General features: G+C 50.0%; 6 protein-coding genes across 6 annotated transcripts; 2 read left to right on the forward strand and 4 right to left on the reverse strand.

The window, feature by feature from the left end:
* Nucleotides 1-5: 5 nt before the first annotated feature.
* On the reverse strand, nt 6-1679 carry BDV38DRAFT_291709 (Zn(II)2Cys6 transcription factor; the record flags this gene model as incomplete). The annotated part of the gene is made up of 3 exons (XM_032061806.1): nt 1556-1679; nt 793-1494; nt 6-710 (listed from the first exon to the last, which is right to left on the reverse strand). The coding sequence occupies exons 1-3, from the start codon at nt 1613-1615 to the stop codon at nt 6-8; spliced, it is 1467 nt and encodes a 488-aa protein (XP_031915054.1). The 5' UTR covers nt 1616-1679.
* Nucleotides 1680-2239: 560 nt separating this feature from the next.
* On the forward strand, nt 2240-3263 carry BDV38DRAFT_291711 (phytanoyl-CoA dioxygenase family protein; the record flags this gene model as incomplete). Its single annotated transcript, XM_032061807.1, has 2 exons — nt 2240-2909; nt 2974-3263. 2 exons carry the CDS (start codon nt 2240-2242, stop codon nt 3261-3263), a joined length of 960 nt encoding a protein of 319 aa, XP_031915055.1.
* Nucleotides 3264-4048: 785 nt separating this feature from the next.
* On the reverse strand, nt 4049-5737 carry BDV38DRAFT_243389 (transcription factor domain-containing protein). Its single transcript, XM_032054218.1, has 3 exons — nt 5390-5737; nt 4833-5337; nt 4049-4780 (listed from the first exon to the last, which is right to left on the reverse strand). Exons 1-3 carry the CDS (start codon nt 5679-5681, stop codon nt 4105-4107), a joined length of 1473 nt encoding a protein of 490 aa, XP_031915056.1. The 5' UTR covers nt 5682-5737; the 3' UTR covers nt 4049-4104.
* Nucleotides 5738-6229: 492 nt separating this feature from the next.
* pmeA (putative pectin methylesterase) lies at nt 6230-7355 on the reverse strand (the record flags this gene model as incomplete). Its single annotated transcript, XM_032059584.1, has 3 exons — nt 6230-6657; nt 6732-6844; nt 6922-7355. 3 exons carry the CDS (start codon nt 7353-7355, stop codon nt 6230-6232), a joined length of 975 nt encoding a protein of 324 aa, XP_031915057.1.
* Nucleotides 7356-7774: 419 nt separating this feature from the next.
* Nucleotides 7775-9258, forward strand: BDV38DRAFT_291715 (putative extracellular exo-polygalacturonase; the record flags this gene model as incomplete). Its single annotated transcript, XM_032061808.1, has 2 exons — nt 7775-8394; nt 8451-9258. Exons 1-2 carry the CDS (start codon nt 7982-7984, stop codon nt 9256-9258), a joined length of 1221 nt encoding a protein of 406 aa, XP_031915058.1. The 5' UTR covers nt 7775-7981.
* Nucleotides 9259-9655: 397 nt separating this feature from the next.
* On the reverse strand, nt 9656-11145 carry BDV38DRAFT_57611 (NAD-dependent epimerase/dehydratase family protein). The gene is made up of 4 exons (XM_032063571.1): nt 10457-11145; nt 10203-10391; nt 9862-10145; nt 9656-9806 (listed from the first exon to the last, which is right to left on the reverse strand). The coding sequence occupies exons 1-4, from the start codon at nt 10910-10912 to the stop codon at nt 9680-9682; spliced, it is 1056 nt and encodes a 351-aa protein (XP_031915059.1). The 5' UTR covers nt 10913-11145; the 3' UTR covers nt 9656-9679.
* Between the last annotated feature and the right edge of the window lie 220 nt (nt 11146-11365).

Consider the following 11365-nt stretch of genomic DNA (forward strand, 5'->3'; position numbering starts at 1 on the left):
CTGCATTATTGAATCCGCTCCCCCCATTGAGCGTCGACAATATCACCTCCGTAGCTGATTCCCCTATTCTTCATGGCTACTAGCACCCCTTTACTCCACTGCCATTCAGTCTCCCATCCCATCTGCCGAAACGCCGTCAAGGCCGTCTTCAACGGAAAGATCAGCCACTGCACGCCCAAATACCCGATCTCCGGCTGCGTGAAATACAGGACCGACCTGGCGATATTGCAAGCATAGTCCGCAATGACCGCATTGTGCTCTTCAGTCGCAGCGCCCTGGGAATTCGAGAGGCCTCGCATGACGTTGTGCAAGAGGAGGCGCAGGGCCCAGAAGAAACCTAGACCGTCGGCGACGTGTATGTGGAGGAAGTGAAACGAGGTCGCGAAGGGGCCTGGAAGTATGTCGGCGGAGCGGGCCCCCAGCTCGGCCGGCTCCTCCCAGTATGGGATGGTACCGAAAAGGGTTAGGAGGCGTGCATGCCAGGCGTTGAAGCGGTCGTCGAGGTGCTGGCATCTTTGCCAGATCTGTGCCCGGCGTGGGTCATCGGGCAGGCCTTGTATTGTGTGAAGCTCTTCAAGGATGGGTGGCAGAAGCAGCCCAATATCGTACAGTTGCTGGATGTAGTCTTTTGGTCTAGCCCCCCAGGGCTCGATGCACCAGCGCTTTTCGCCAAAGAAGGTGGCCTTATAGAATTGAAGGCCACGGATCATCTACAGCTCCTGTCAGCCTGAACTGCTGGCACGATATTTGGCAACACGGCGAAGGAACGGAGACAGAAATTAACCAACTCACCGCGCTCCTCCTGGCTTCCGCAAATAGGGCTTGGCCCAACTCGCTCTCATACTGACTGCAGCTGAACCCTCTCAGCTGCACCAACTGGTCCACACCTGTCTCATGACTCGTCCAGCCGACCACACTTCCCATCGTGCCCTCATGCAGCTCATACGTCCCTAACACCCGTATCGCGGCCAGCGTTTCGTCTGCAAGCGCTGTACTTTTGTTGTAGATCGCATTTTGCAACGCTCGCAGAGCCCGTTCATGTACGGCCATGCCTTGCATGAGTAATGCTTGGTCGCCCTGGGCTCGCGCTACTTTGGTCATGCAAAGAGCATGAAGGGCCATAGAGAGGAGGGGGCCGCGCCTGGGGAGAGCAACGGCGATCCGCATCCATGGTGCGGCAGGAGCGGTGATATTAGTGTGATGGGTGAGTGGTAGAATAGATGAAGAGGGTAGAAAAGCGACTAGGAATGTATGGAGCATGCCATCGAGATAGATCGCAGCGTTGTTGAGCTGCGGGGGCATATGCGTCATGGACGTCGAACTCGCCCCGCATCGAGCCCCATCTTCCCAGGGAGCAGGCCCCGGGGGCCGCTCTTGGCCTTTGCGAAGGAGCCCCTGAGGCGTGCGATGGATGAAGGCAATTTCCTTTCTGAAGCCCTCGCAGTGGCGGCCGCTTTTGCTGCATTGGCCGCATTGCGGTTCCTGCAGGTCGCACTATATGAAGCTTAGCATATCCTATGTCGATTGATGGTCCCAAGGCATTAATCTAACATACCCCGATCTTGCGTCGTCTGCATGTCCTACATCCCTTTGATCGACCTGGTATACCCACCATAGCTGGCTGCTCAAGCTTCTGGCTTATAGATTCTCTAAGACATAAATTCTTCAACCTTGCGAGCTTATAAAGGCGCCAAGACGTCGGGTAGATATGAAGGCGAGGTTCAGCCGCAGGACGGTGGCCCCTTCAGCTGCTGGTCGCAACGTACATGGAACTAACCCTTATTAGGGGCCAAGACGCGATGTTAGTACGAAGCTTGCAGGATACTAAGTAACTAGCCTGACACTACCTGTTCCTTTGCGGCCCACACTGCCGGTACCTTAACTTGAATATCTCTGGTATACTATAATACACTACTCTGGATATGTAATACTATGGAATAGTACGGGTTTTTATAAATCTTTAGCTATTGAGAAGAACGAGAAGAACTATGTAGCAATGTAGTCATAGATCTTATCGATTGATGCGCCCAGAATGACGACCAAGCCTCGGGAGTTCCCAATGCGGGATAAAAAATGAGAGCACCACTCACTGATCGTATCCCCGCAGTTGATCTCCTTAATGCGGGGGATAGGATCTGTTTAAAGAACGCTATTTACCTATCCTTGACCAGTTATCAAGGCGAGCAAGAAAAACAAAACATAATTACTACTGACCCTCGCGTCGAAACACGAAATAACCATGACTCGCCTTCCACTCCCGGTACCAGCCCCAATCGATCCCTCATACCAACCCACAGCATCCATAGAAAAAGTCCCTGCCACAACACCAATTGAATATATTCTCGCAATTCTCGAGCGGGATGGCGGAGTAATCCTCACAGATCTTGTTTCGAAGGACGAGCTATCCGCGATCGAAGAGGACCTCAAACCCTGGAACCAAAAGCACCGTCGGCATCTCGACCCGACTGTGGACGGTGATGCATTTACCACGATTCCTCCGCAGACAACACTTGTCCCAGGGCTAGTCGGGAAATCTAAGATGGTCGCTCAAATATGCGAACACCCAGTCCTTGAGGAACTGCGACAGCGGATCCTTCGCGATGACTTTGTCCTATACCGCGAGGGCAACGCTGAGCCCAACACGCTAGATCCATTGCTTAGTCTGAGTGTATCGATGAATATCGGCTATGGAGCCCCGCGGCAACTTCTGCACCGTGACGATAACGTCCACAATATCCGCCACACACGGAATCCATTTGTGCCATGGAGCTTCAAGCAGGCGAGCCAGTTTGGGTGTTTAATTGCCGGATGTGAGGTGACGAGGGAAAACGGGGCGACAATGTTCGTTCCGGGAAGCCATAAATGGGATGATGACCGGTGGGCTCGCGCCGATGAGGTTTGCTTTGCCGGTATGTAATCTCCATTTACATGAGTCCCGCATGATACAATAAGGTGTATATGTTAACGGGACAGAAATGTCGCCCGGTTCGGCTTTGATCTTCCTCGCGTCGGCCTTCCATGGCGGTGGGCATAATTCTGTACCCGATTCTATCCGAACGATGCACAGCTTATTCTTTATCCGTGGCCATCTCCGAACCGAAGAGAACCAATTTCTCGCTATCCCACGAAGTAAAGTCCGTGAAATGAGCCCCAAAATGCTGGAACTATTGGGCTACAAAAAGCCGACCACGGCGCTGGGTATAGTAGATAACATGAGCCCGGACGAGGATGTGGATGGCATCTGGGACAGGGCGGTACAATAGTAGTCCATTGGCTCGGTTTATACGCATAAGCCCTTGATGATTGGTGTCTTTACCTTTACATAGTGCGCTTATGCTAGTCTCTGCAGTTGTAAGCCATGGAATCATTTAGAAAATCAATTTGTTATTGCGCTGTCATTCCAGGCGCGCTTTATCGCTATATGCAAGCACCATGGGCTATCTTCCAGAACTAACGTACTGGTCTGAATAATTATCCATAGTGGCAGTGCTGATCTATAGTTGACGGACTACTATACGCTGATTATCTCTAAGTTACGAAGTAGGTTTCCATCACTGCTATCGCCCGATCGCTTGAAGTTTGCTCCTGCGCCCACCTACCCTGCAAGGCAAGCAGGCTGAGACTCTACGAATGGCAATATATAGTATGCTGCTACTGACAGGGAGATATAGATCGAGACATGCGACCGACTTCCAAGCGGAGCCGGGAGCCGGTAAAATATCGCCAGATGGTAACCATGTCCCCGTCGCATATTCCCACACTGGGCACATTACACTTGTTCCTGGGCACTCTAAAGCCATTTTCACCGTAAATATTCATATATAACGATCAGAATCTTTTCCACACAATAAATCGCTTGGGGGTCTGCTATAGTATTCCACAGCCCGAGACTGTCAGGTTATCAGCTCGCCTCGGCTTCTCGTCATATTCCAGGTATTTTTTGACTCTCCAAGGCCATTTCCCAAGTATGTGTACTGGTGTAATTTCAGAAGTGTATTGAGCTAAATGATATATACAGGAAATAACAAGCTGCTGCTATAGGTCATTACATATCCCTAGCCTCAGGTCACCGGGCAGTTGCAATATGGAGTGCCTGGCCTAGTACTACACGAATATCCAATTCTCCCCTTGTTCGTACAGATACTCAATCCAAGGCTGTGACGCTCCCTCAGTAGTGGTCTGTCTCTCCCAAATCCTCTGGAGAACCTCCAGCGCGTACCTTACATTCTGAGCGCGCCAAAACTTCCACAAATGGTCCAACACCTCCATAATCGCTGATCTCTGGTGTTCAGTTCGTGCCTCAGCGCCAATCATGAACGCCGGCCATAAGAGGCCTTTGAAATGACTATCTCCCGGGCCGACAGCTGTGAAATGAGCGATGATCGAATCAAGTGAGTCGGGTAGGTGCGATTCAACTGAGTAAGGCTGTTGCGAAATATGAGGAAAGACCTGGGAGATGTAGATCAAAGCGGCTGCTTTGTATATGCATGCTACATGATACCGGACGGTTGGTTGAGACCCATTGGGGGTTGCAAAAGCCCAACGTTGAGGCGAGAAGGTCTCGGTCTGAGAGAATAGGTGAGCGATAACGTTAGGGTCCGGAGCGATCGGACCTGAACAGGCCGAGTTGACTAAGGAGAGTATGTAAAGGAGGTCTGCCGGACAACCCGTCCATGTTAGGGACTCGGAGCGCTTCAAGATGTCAATCATCGGGATTGATGTGAAGAGAGGTTTATATTGCTGTTTCGATTTCACCAATGTCGAGCCGAGAATTTCGAAGCTGAGATGTTAGGCATACATAGGTCGAAGGAAGGATGATGATTTGTACTAACATGGCATAGCTCGTTTCGAAATACTCATAGAATCGGGAAAACGCCGCAGTTAAGCTGGTCGACTGTGCCAGGTCCATGGATAGGAGTTGGGCTTGCATAAGCTCCTTCAGCCCCTTGAGATGATATGCCCAGGTGTTTCTCCCGCTTTCCAGACATGCCAGCCAAATGAACAGGAAGACTAAAGCAATAACGCCGTAGGAGTCTTGATACGGTGCCTCAAGGTACCTAGTTCTCAGCAGGTAAAGAGCCTGCTGTTTGTGATAGAGATATTCGTGGAACCGGGATGATTCCCTTGCCCCTTCCGCGGTGTCCAGCTCGCCAGGAGACTGCTCGTTGCCGATTAATCGGCTATTACTTAACTCCCGTTGCGCCTGGTGCAGCGCTGCAACAGAAACCATGATATGACAAAGACCCCTACTGGATGGAATCAGGGTCATGAATTCTTTGAACGGATTGTTCGGTCCTAGGTCATATATCACGCACTCCGGGCTGCAATTTCGCTCGACTACGCGCCGCGATCAGTACGTCGCCTTGTCATGTCAGGTTAATCTACATACAATATGCGATATACTCTCGCATTGGCCTTGTCAGGTCTTGGAGACCGGGGTCAATTAGTAACCGACCGATTGACATTGGCGATCCGACGCTTGGCACCGACTTTCCCATCCATTTGCCGCGACTGGCGACGCTATTCGTCCATCTGAGGGGCCGTTCCTTGGCGTACCCCAGGCATTCATCTTGCATTATGTCACACTTGTGACATGCTGGCAGCAAGCGATCGCATCTTCTGCGACGGCGACGACAAGTCCAGCATGATTCTGCGGCGTAAGTCGAGGATGACCTGTCCATCGCCGGAGGTGATTCATGCCAAGGGGTGTGTGCCGTTAGTGGTTGTAGGAGTGAAGATTTAGGGCCGCCAAAAGTCATCCGTGAATCTCACTATCCCTCTCTCGGCAGCCAAGACACACAAGGCTCCACTTGTGCAGCAGTACAGCCAATGGGCGCTCGTTATAGGCCCAGTCATGCTTTCCTGCCTCAGGTGTACAGGCGGCAAACCGTTGACTTATTTCCTGAGATCAGGAAGCGACTGCGGGCAAAACCATCAGTATACAGACATTTTTGATGTTACAGTAAAGACAAGAAAATAAGATGTCCGCATGAATTTGGTTGAAGTACAAGCGGTAATTAATCGAGAAAAGCCATGAGATCGATACTGTACTTCAAGTTGCCAGGTAACTTAGGTCACATCTCTCCGAAATATATTTTCAATTTGTCAACCCACAACGCTTACATGACAACATATTATCGAGAATAATACGAAAATCTACTTAGACAAATCGCGGCTAGATGGAGCTACGTCCACATTTTATCTCTAGAACCGGTTATGCTTGACCCAGCTAGTAACTGGAGTCGACCCAGTCTTTGTAGTCATCTCCCAAGACTGTTTCTTTTGTCACAGCCGCATCAATGGTGCTCAGATACTCTCGTTCTGACGTGTCGGATCCAGCACCAGTATTGTTGAACTCATAATAGAGAGGCGTCGCACCATCTGCCATGGGATGCCAACCTTTGGCGTTGATAATATCGGGTAGGACTGAGTACTGATAGATCACGCGGGCGAGGACTCGCCAGGGTCGGCCCAGGTAGACATCACCAGTCAGATCTACTCCTGACGCTGCTTTGATGTTGCAATGGTCGATGGCATACCACGCAGTATCAGAAGTGGTCTGACGCGACATAGCAGTGATGTAGCCAGCACCATTTGAGACTATGTCGCAATTTTCAAACCACGCAGAGGCGTCGCCAAAGATATAATCGACCGCGCCTGTGAACCGATTAATTCTGATCTGGATGTAGTTGAAGAGCTCGAAGCGGAAAAGGGACCACGAGGAAACGCACCTTCAATTCGAGAATTGATATAATACTGATGGCCCGATTTCGCATACAGCGTATCCTGATACCCCGTGAATTGACATGCGTAAAATCCAAGTCGGTCGGCCTGGGCGACGAGGCTAATATCGGCAATAACTGCAGGTTAGAACTCTCTATGGTTGCGCTTACAGACAAGTGAAACAGAGTAAACGCTTACGCAACGGCCTGCGCGCCTTTTCCATATCCATTCGCTATGTTGATATTGTACACCGAAACCACGTCCGATTTGATATTGACAGTAGCACTGCTATCGAGGGAGCCTGATTCTGGAGACGATATGGTATGAGTGATAGTGACCGTATTCTGCTTATAGGTCTCTGTATCATTTGTCTCCCCATATAATGTCAAGTGGCCCGCATAGTCAATAGTCAGCTGCTCCTCGTACGTGCCAGCTGCAATGTAAATACATGCGTCCGCCGTTGATGAGCCTAGAGCACCCAGAGCATCGCTGATGGTTGAATAATCGCCAGACTTGCCTACAGTGGAACACCCGGATGGGGCGCTGGTTCGACCTGAGTCTCTAGGTAGCACATATGCAGAGCTACAGAGACCGAAGCTCAACAGAGCAATTGTGAGGAGGGAACCGTGCATGCTGGGTCAGCGTACCGAGGTGATGGGCAGTTCGGATATATGCAATGCTGTACACCTCTAGTAATGATGTTCATGGGCATGATTATAAACCCTGCACGTCGGCGTGTCTGGGACCCATGACAAGACATTGTCTCACATGCCTTTGACGAGCTCTAAGTCGTATTTGGACATGTCTAGGTATTCCAAAATTCTTCCATCAATCGGCCAAGTACAAGTCCCGGAATCTGCGGAGTCCCACAGGATAAAAGCGGGTGCTCATTTAGCCGGAGGATTCCCGCCCAATGTGAGTTTCCCCGGACGACGATCACTTCCCCTAATCTCGGTTGCAGCAACAAGTGCAATTTAAATAAAACAAGCTTTAGGCAGCGCCCGGATCTCACGGACAATCTTGATGATGAAGTAGTTTCTCCGTCAAAACAGCTTGCTCTACCTGGAGTCCGGGACAGCCCTGATGTTCGGGCTCGCACCTGTGATCGACATGACTGGCACGATGGTGAGACGTTATTGAGGTTGGAGCCGATGGATTTTGAGTCCCTAAGCTATATATCTGGGCTCGCTCGGCGTGTTTTTTCGATGGTACAAACTGGAAATAAGCATCTGTGAACCTTGTGTAAATCAGTGCTAAAATGATCGGCTTCAATAGCATTTTTCTGCTCTCGCTATTTGGCCTCAGCAGAGCTGCCCCGTCGAGAAGTGAAGCATCTGCCGACAGGACTATTAGCCCTCGTGCTGCTTGCACTCCCACTGCTGGCGGAAGCTCCTCGACTGACGATGTCCCCGCAATCCAAGAAGCGATCACATCATGCGGTGACGGAGGTACGATCGTAATCCCGGCGGATACGACGTATTACTTGAATAGTGTACTCGATTTCAAGGGCTGCTCGAACTGTGACTTCCAGGTAGAAGGGTTGCTCCAGTTCACCAGCTCCACGGATTACTGGAATGGAAAGACAGCCATGATCAGTGTCTCAGACATTGACGGCTTGAAGCTTCGCTCCGTCACGGGCTCCGGGGTTATTGATGGGAATGGGCAAGAGTCGTACGTTGCCTCTCTGCCTTGTTAGGCGCTAGGTATTGACTAACTCGCTTGTACAGATGGGATAAATTTGCCGAAGACAGCAGCTACAAGCGTCCGACCCTACTTTATATCACCGGGGGCAGTAACATTGAGGTGTCCGGACTTCGACAAAAGAACCCACCCAACGTGTTCATTTCCGTCAAGGGTGACACGTCAAATGCCCAATTTACAGGTCTCACTATGGATGCCACCTCGTCGTCGGACAATCTTCCGAAGAATACAGACGCCTTTGACATAGGTGCTAGCACCTACGTGACCATCTCATCGGTCACCATCACCAACGACGATGACTGCGTGGCGTTCAAACCGGGCGCAAACTATGTAACCGTAGAGAATGTGTCTTGCACGGGTTCCCACGGCATTTCGGTTGGCTCACTTGGAAAGTCTGGCGACGATACCGTCCAGAATGTTTATGCCCGCAACATAACAATGATCAAGTCGAGCAAAGCAGCAGGCATCAAAACCTACCCTAGTGGTGGAGACCATGGCCTATCAACGGTGAAGAATGCTACATTCGAGGATTTCATCGTCGATGGGTGTGATTATGCCTTCCAGATCCAAAGCTGTTATGGCGAAGATGACACATACTGTGAAGAAAACCCTGGCAACGCAGTGCTGGAAGGCATTGTCGTCAAGGGGTTCACGGGCACCACGAGTGATAAGGAGGACCCTGTGGTAGCAAATCTGAACTGCGGGTCCAAGGGCACCTGCGATGTTACTATCAGTGGGTTTGAAGTGAAAGCTCCATCGGGGGATGCGAAGATCCTGTGCGGAAACACTCCTTCTAACCTCGGTGTCACCTGTAGCTCAGGTGCATCTGGGTAATAGCATAGCTTCCCACTTAACATTCACTGTAGATGTTTGAACTTGAGACTTTTATTACAGTTATGAGACTAGCTTACCTGAAGCGCAAAGCTTATCTTTTGTCAATATATTTGTAGTGCTCTTGACGGACTGTGTGTGACCTGTAGGCAAACTTGGTAGGGGCTGTGAATTTGAGGGCTTTCTAGCTCTTTATATAGAGCGTTCTTGACCACAGTTGTATTCTTTATCGGTCTAGCATCGGTTTGATGTAATGTCTATCTCGAGGGTATTAGCATCAACATAGTATCATTGTAACTACAGTTCCTTCCTGAAACGAGTCAATACAGTATTCGTAATTCTTCTATTGAATTTAGTCATGTAATATTAAAAGTCTATCAATGTACTTCTATAGTGAACTGTGGAATCACCGAATAGTTGCCCTTCAAATACCAGGCTCCAAACTCTTCAGAATCAGTTCAGTCTCGACATCAGCCACTTCAAGTATATGCTCGGGTGGGTACTGGGGCTGCCAGCCGATCTGCTTGCCATGGGCTGCAGTAAAGGTACACCTGGTGTACGTTAGCATATATTCGAAGATAATACTGAGGATCACGAGTCACATACTTCCCGCCCACTGAAAAAAGCACAATAGATGGGTCCACCCCGAGTGCTTCACCCATTTTCTTTAAGGCTGTTTCGTCTGCCAGTTCTACCGTACTATCATCGACCACACCACGTGTTGCGAGAGCTTTAGCAAAAGCTTCATATATGTCTTTCCAGGCTATACTTCCGGAGGCCGCAAGGAAAAACCCGTTCTTGTTATATCCGATATCGTTACCGAGCAAGATTTGCCGTAGGATCTGCACGTAGAGCGCAGCAGTGTCACTCACGTGGCAAACAGGCCAGGTCTGGCGAGCATGTTAGTGTCGTTACAGAAAGCCGGTGACGATCCACATGCAACTTACAGGATCATCCGAATCGACCTTATAGACTCGACCAGTCTTCTTCGCAGCTTTCACCACTGCAACGTCCTGAATAGAAGTGCGCTTGCCAAACCCCTCCCCCTCTCCATATACTATGCAGGGAGCAAGTATGTACGCTCGCACTCCGTTCTCCTCTGCGGTGTCAATAACCGCGACGTTTGTCCTAAGACCCTGTTCAAGATGTGAGTGAGCTTCGCAATCGTGCCACTTTATGCGCTGAAGGAGGGCGTTCATACCTGGGCAAACCACTTATACGGCGGGGCAGCATTTTTTTGGATGTCATAGAGCGTCGGGTCAGTGTCAAGTAAAGGTCTGTCATCTTGAACCCCCCCATGACGACTGAATTGTTTGGCGCCGGTAGTATGTACGAAGTGCACAGTTTTCCCCGTGCGTTCTGTAACCTTTCCAAGGGCCCTAATCATCATTTCCTGACGTGTCTGATTGTAAGCGTCGATGAGAAAATAAATCACAGAGATCTCTCTATCAACAATTGCGGCTGTGAATTGAACATGGTCGTCAACATCGCAGAACAAAGGCTCTGCGCCGTATTCTTGCACGCATCGGGCTTGCGTTTCAGAGCGAACAAGAGCATAAAGCTTGCCGTATGGAGGTAACTCTGCCCTGTTGAAGTGCGCCAGCAGGGTACCGCCAAGATAGCCGGAGGAACCGGTGAAGAGGATATTGTGGACCATGGTTGATGTGGGAGTGTTGCTTGGTACTGCATATGACGGCTAATCCGATGTTCTTATAATTACCATATGTACCCCCGGTAGCTATCTCTCTATTTCTCTAACGCCGTTCCCGCGACGATGTACGTTAATCAATTTGTAGGTGGAGATATGCATATTCTTTTGCCGAATCCTAAGCCTCGATTGAACTCGGTGCAGGGGTGTGTGCAGACCTGATTACCAACGTCCAATGATTGAAATTAAATCTAGCCCGCACTCCGGTCCGCGATGCGCGGGTTGTACTCCGTCCAGCCACCTGACTTTGGAGCACCCCGTTCATTTCAATGTGAAATAATATCCTTAACTGATCACACGCTATGCCTGCAAATTAATACTTCTGTCACACTCTCTAACTCTTTGGGTTTGTAATATGCACGGTATAAAAACTTCATTTACTCTATGTTCGAGGTTGGTCTG

The sequence above is a fragment of the Aspergillus pseudotamarii genome (assembly GCF_009193445.1).
Source record: "Aspergillus pseudotamarii strain CBS 117625 unplaced genomic scaffold BDV38scaffold_18, whole genome shotgun sequence".
NCBI lineage: Eukaryota > Fungi > Ascomycota > Eurotiomycetes > Eurotiales > Aspergillaceae > Aspergillus > Aspergillus pseudotamarii.

Bases quoted from the DNA above. Each gene is read 5' to 3' on its own strand.
- BDV38DRAFT_243389 (XM_032054218.1), bottom strand. From the start codon at position 5,681: ATGGACAGGTCATCCTCGACTTACGCCGCAGAATCATGCTGGACTTGT. The intron at 5,338-5,389 runs GTATGTAGATTA...CGCGGCGCGTAG, and splicing joins GCGAGAGTATATCGCATATT to TCGAGCGAAATTGCAGCCCG. The intron at 4,781-4,832 runs GTTAGTACAAAT...CTAACATCTCAG, and splicing joins TTCGAAACGAGCTATGCCAT to CTTCGAAATTCTCGGCTCGA.
- BDV38DRAFT_57611 (XM_032063571.1), bottom strand. From the start codon at position 10,912: ATGGTCCACAATATCCTCTTCACCGGTTCCTCCGGCTATCTTGGCGGT. The intron at 10,392-10,456 runs GTATGAACGCCC...CATCTTGAACAG, and splicing joins CGTATAAGTGGTTTGCCCAG to GGTCTTAGGACAAACGTCGC. The intron at 9,807-9,861 runs GTATGTGACTCG...AACGTACACCAG, and splicing joins CTTTTTTCAGTGGGCGGGAA to GTGTACCTTTACTGCAGCCC.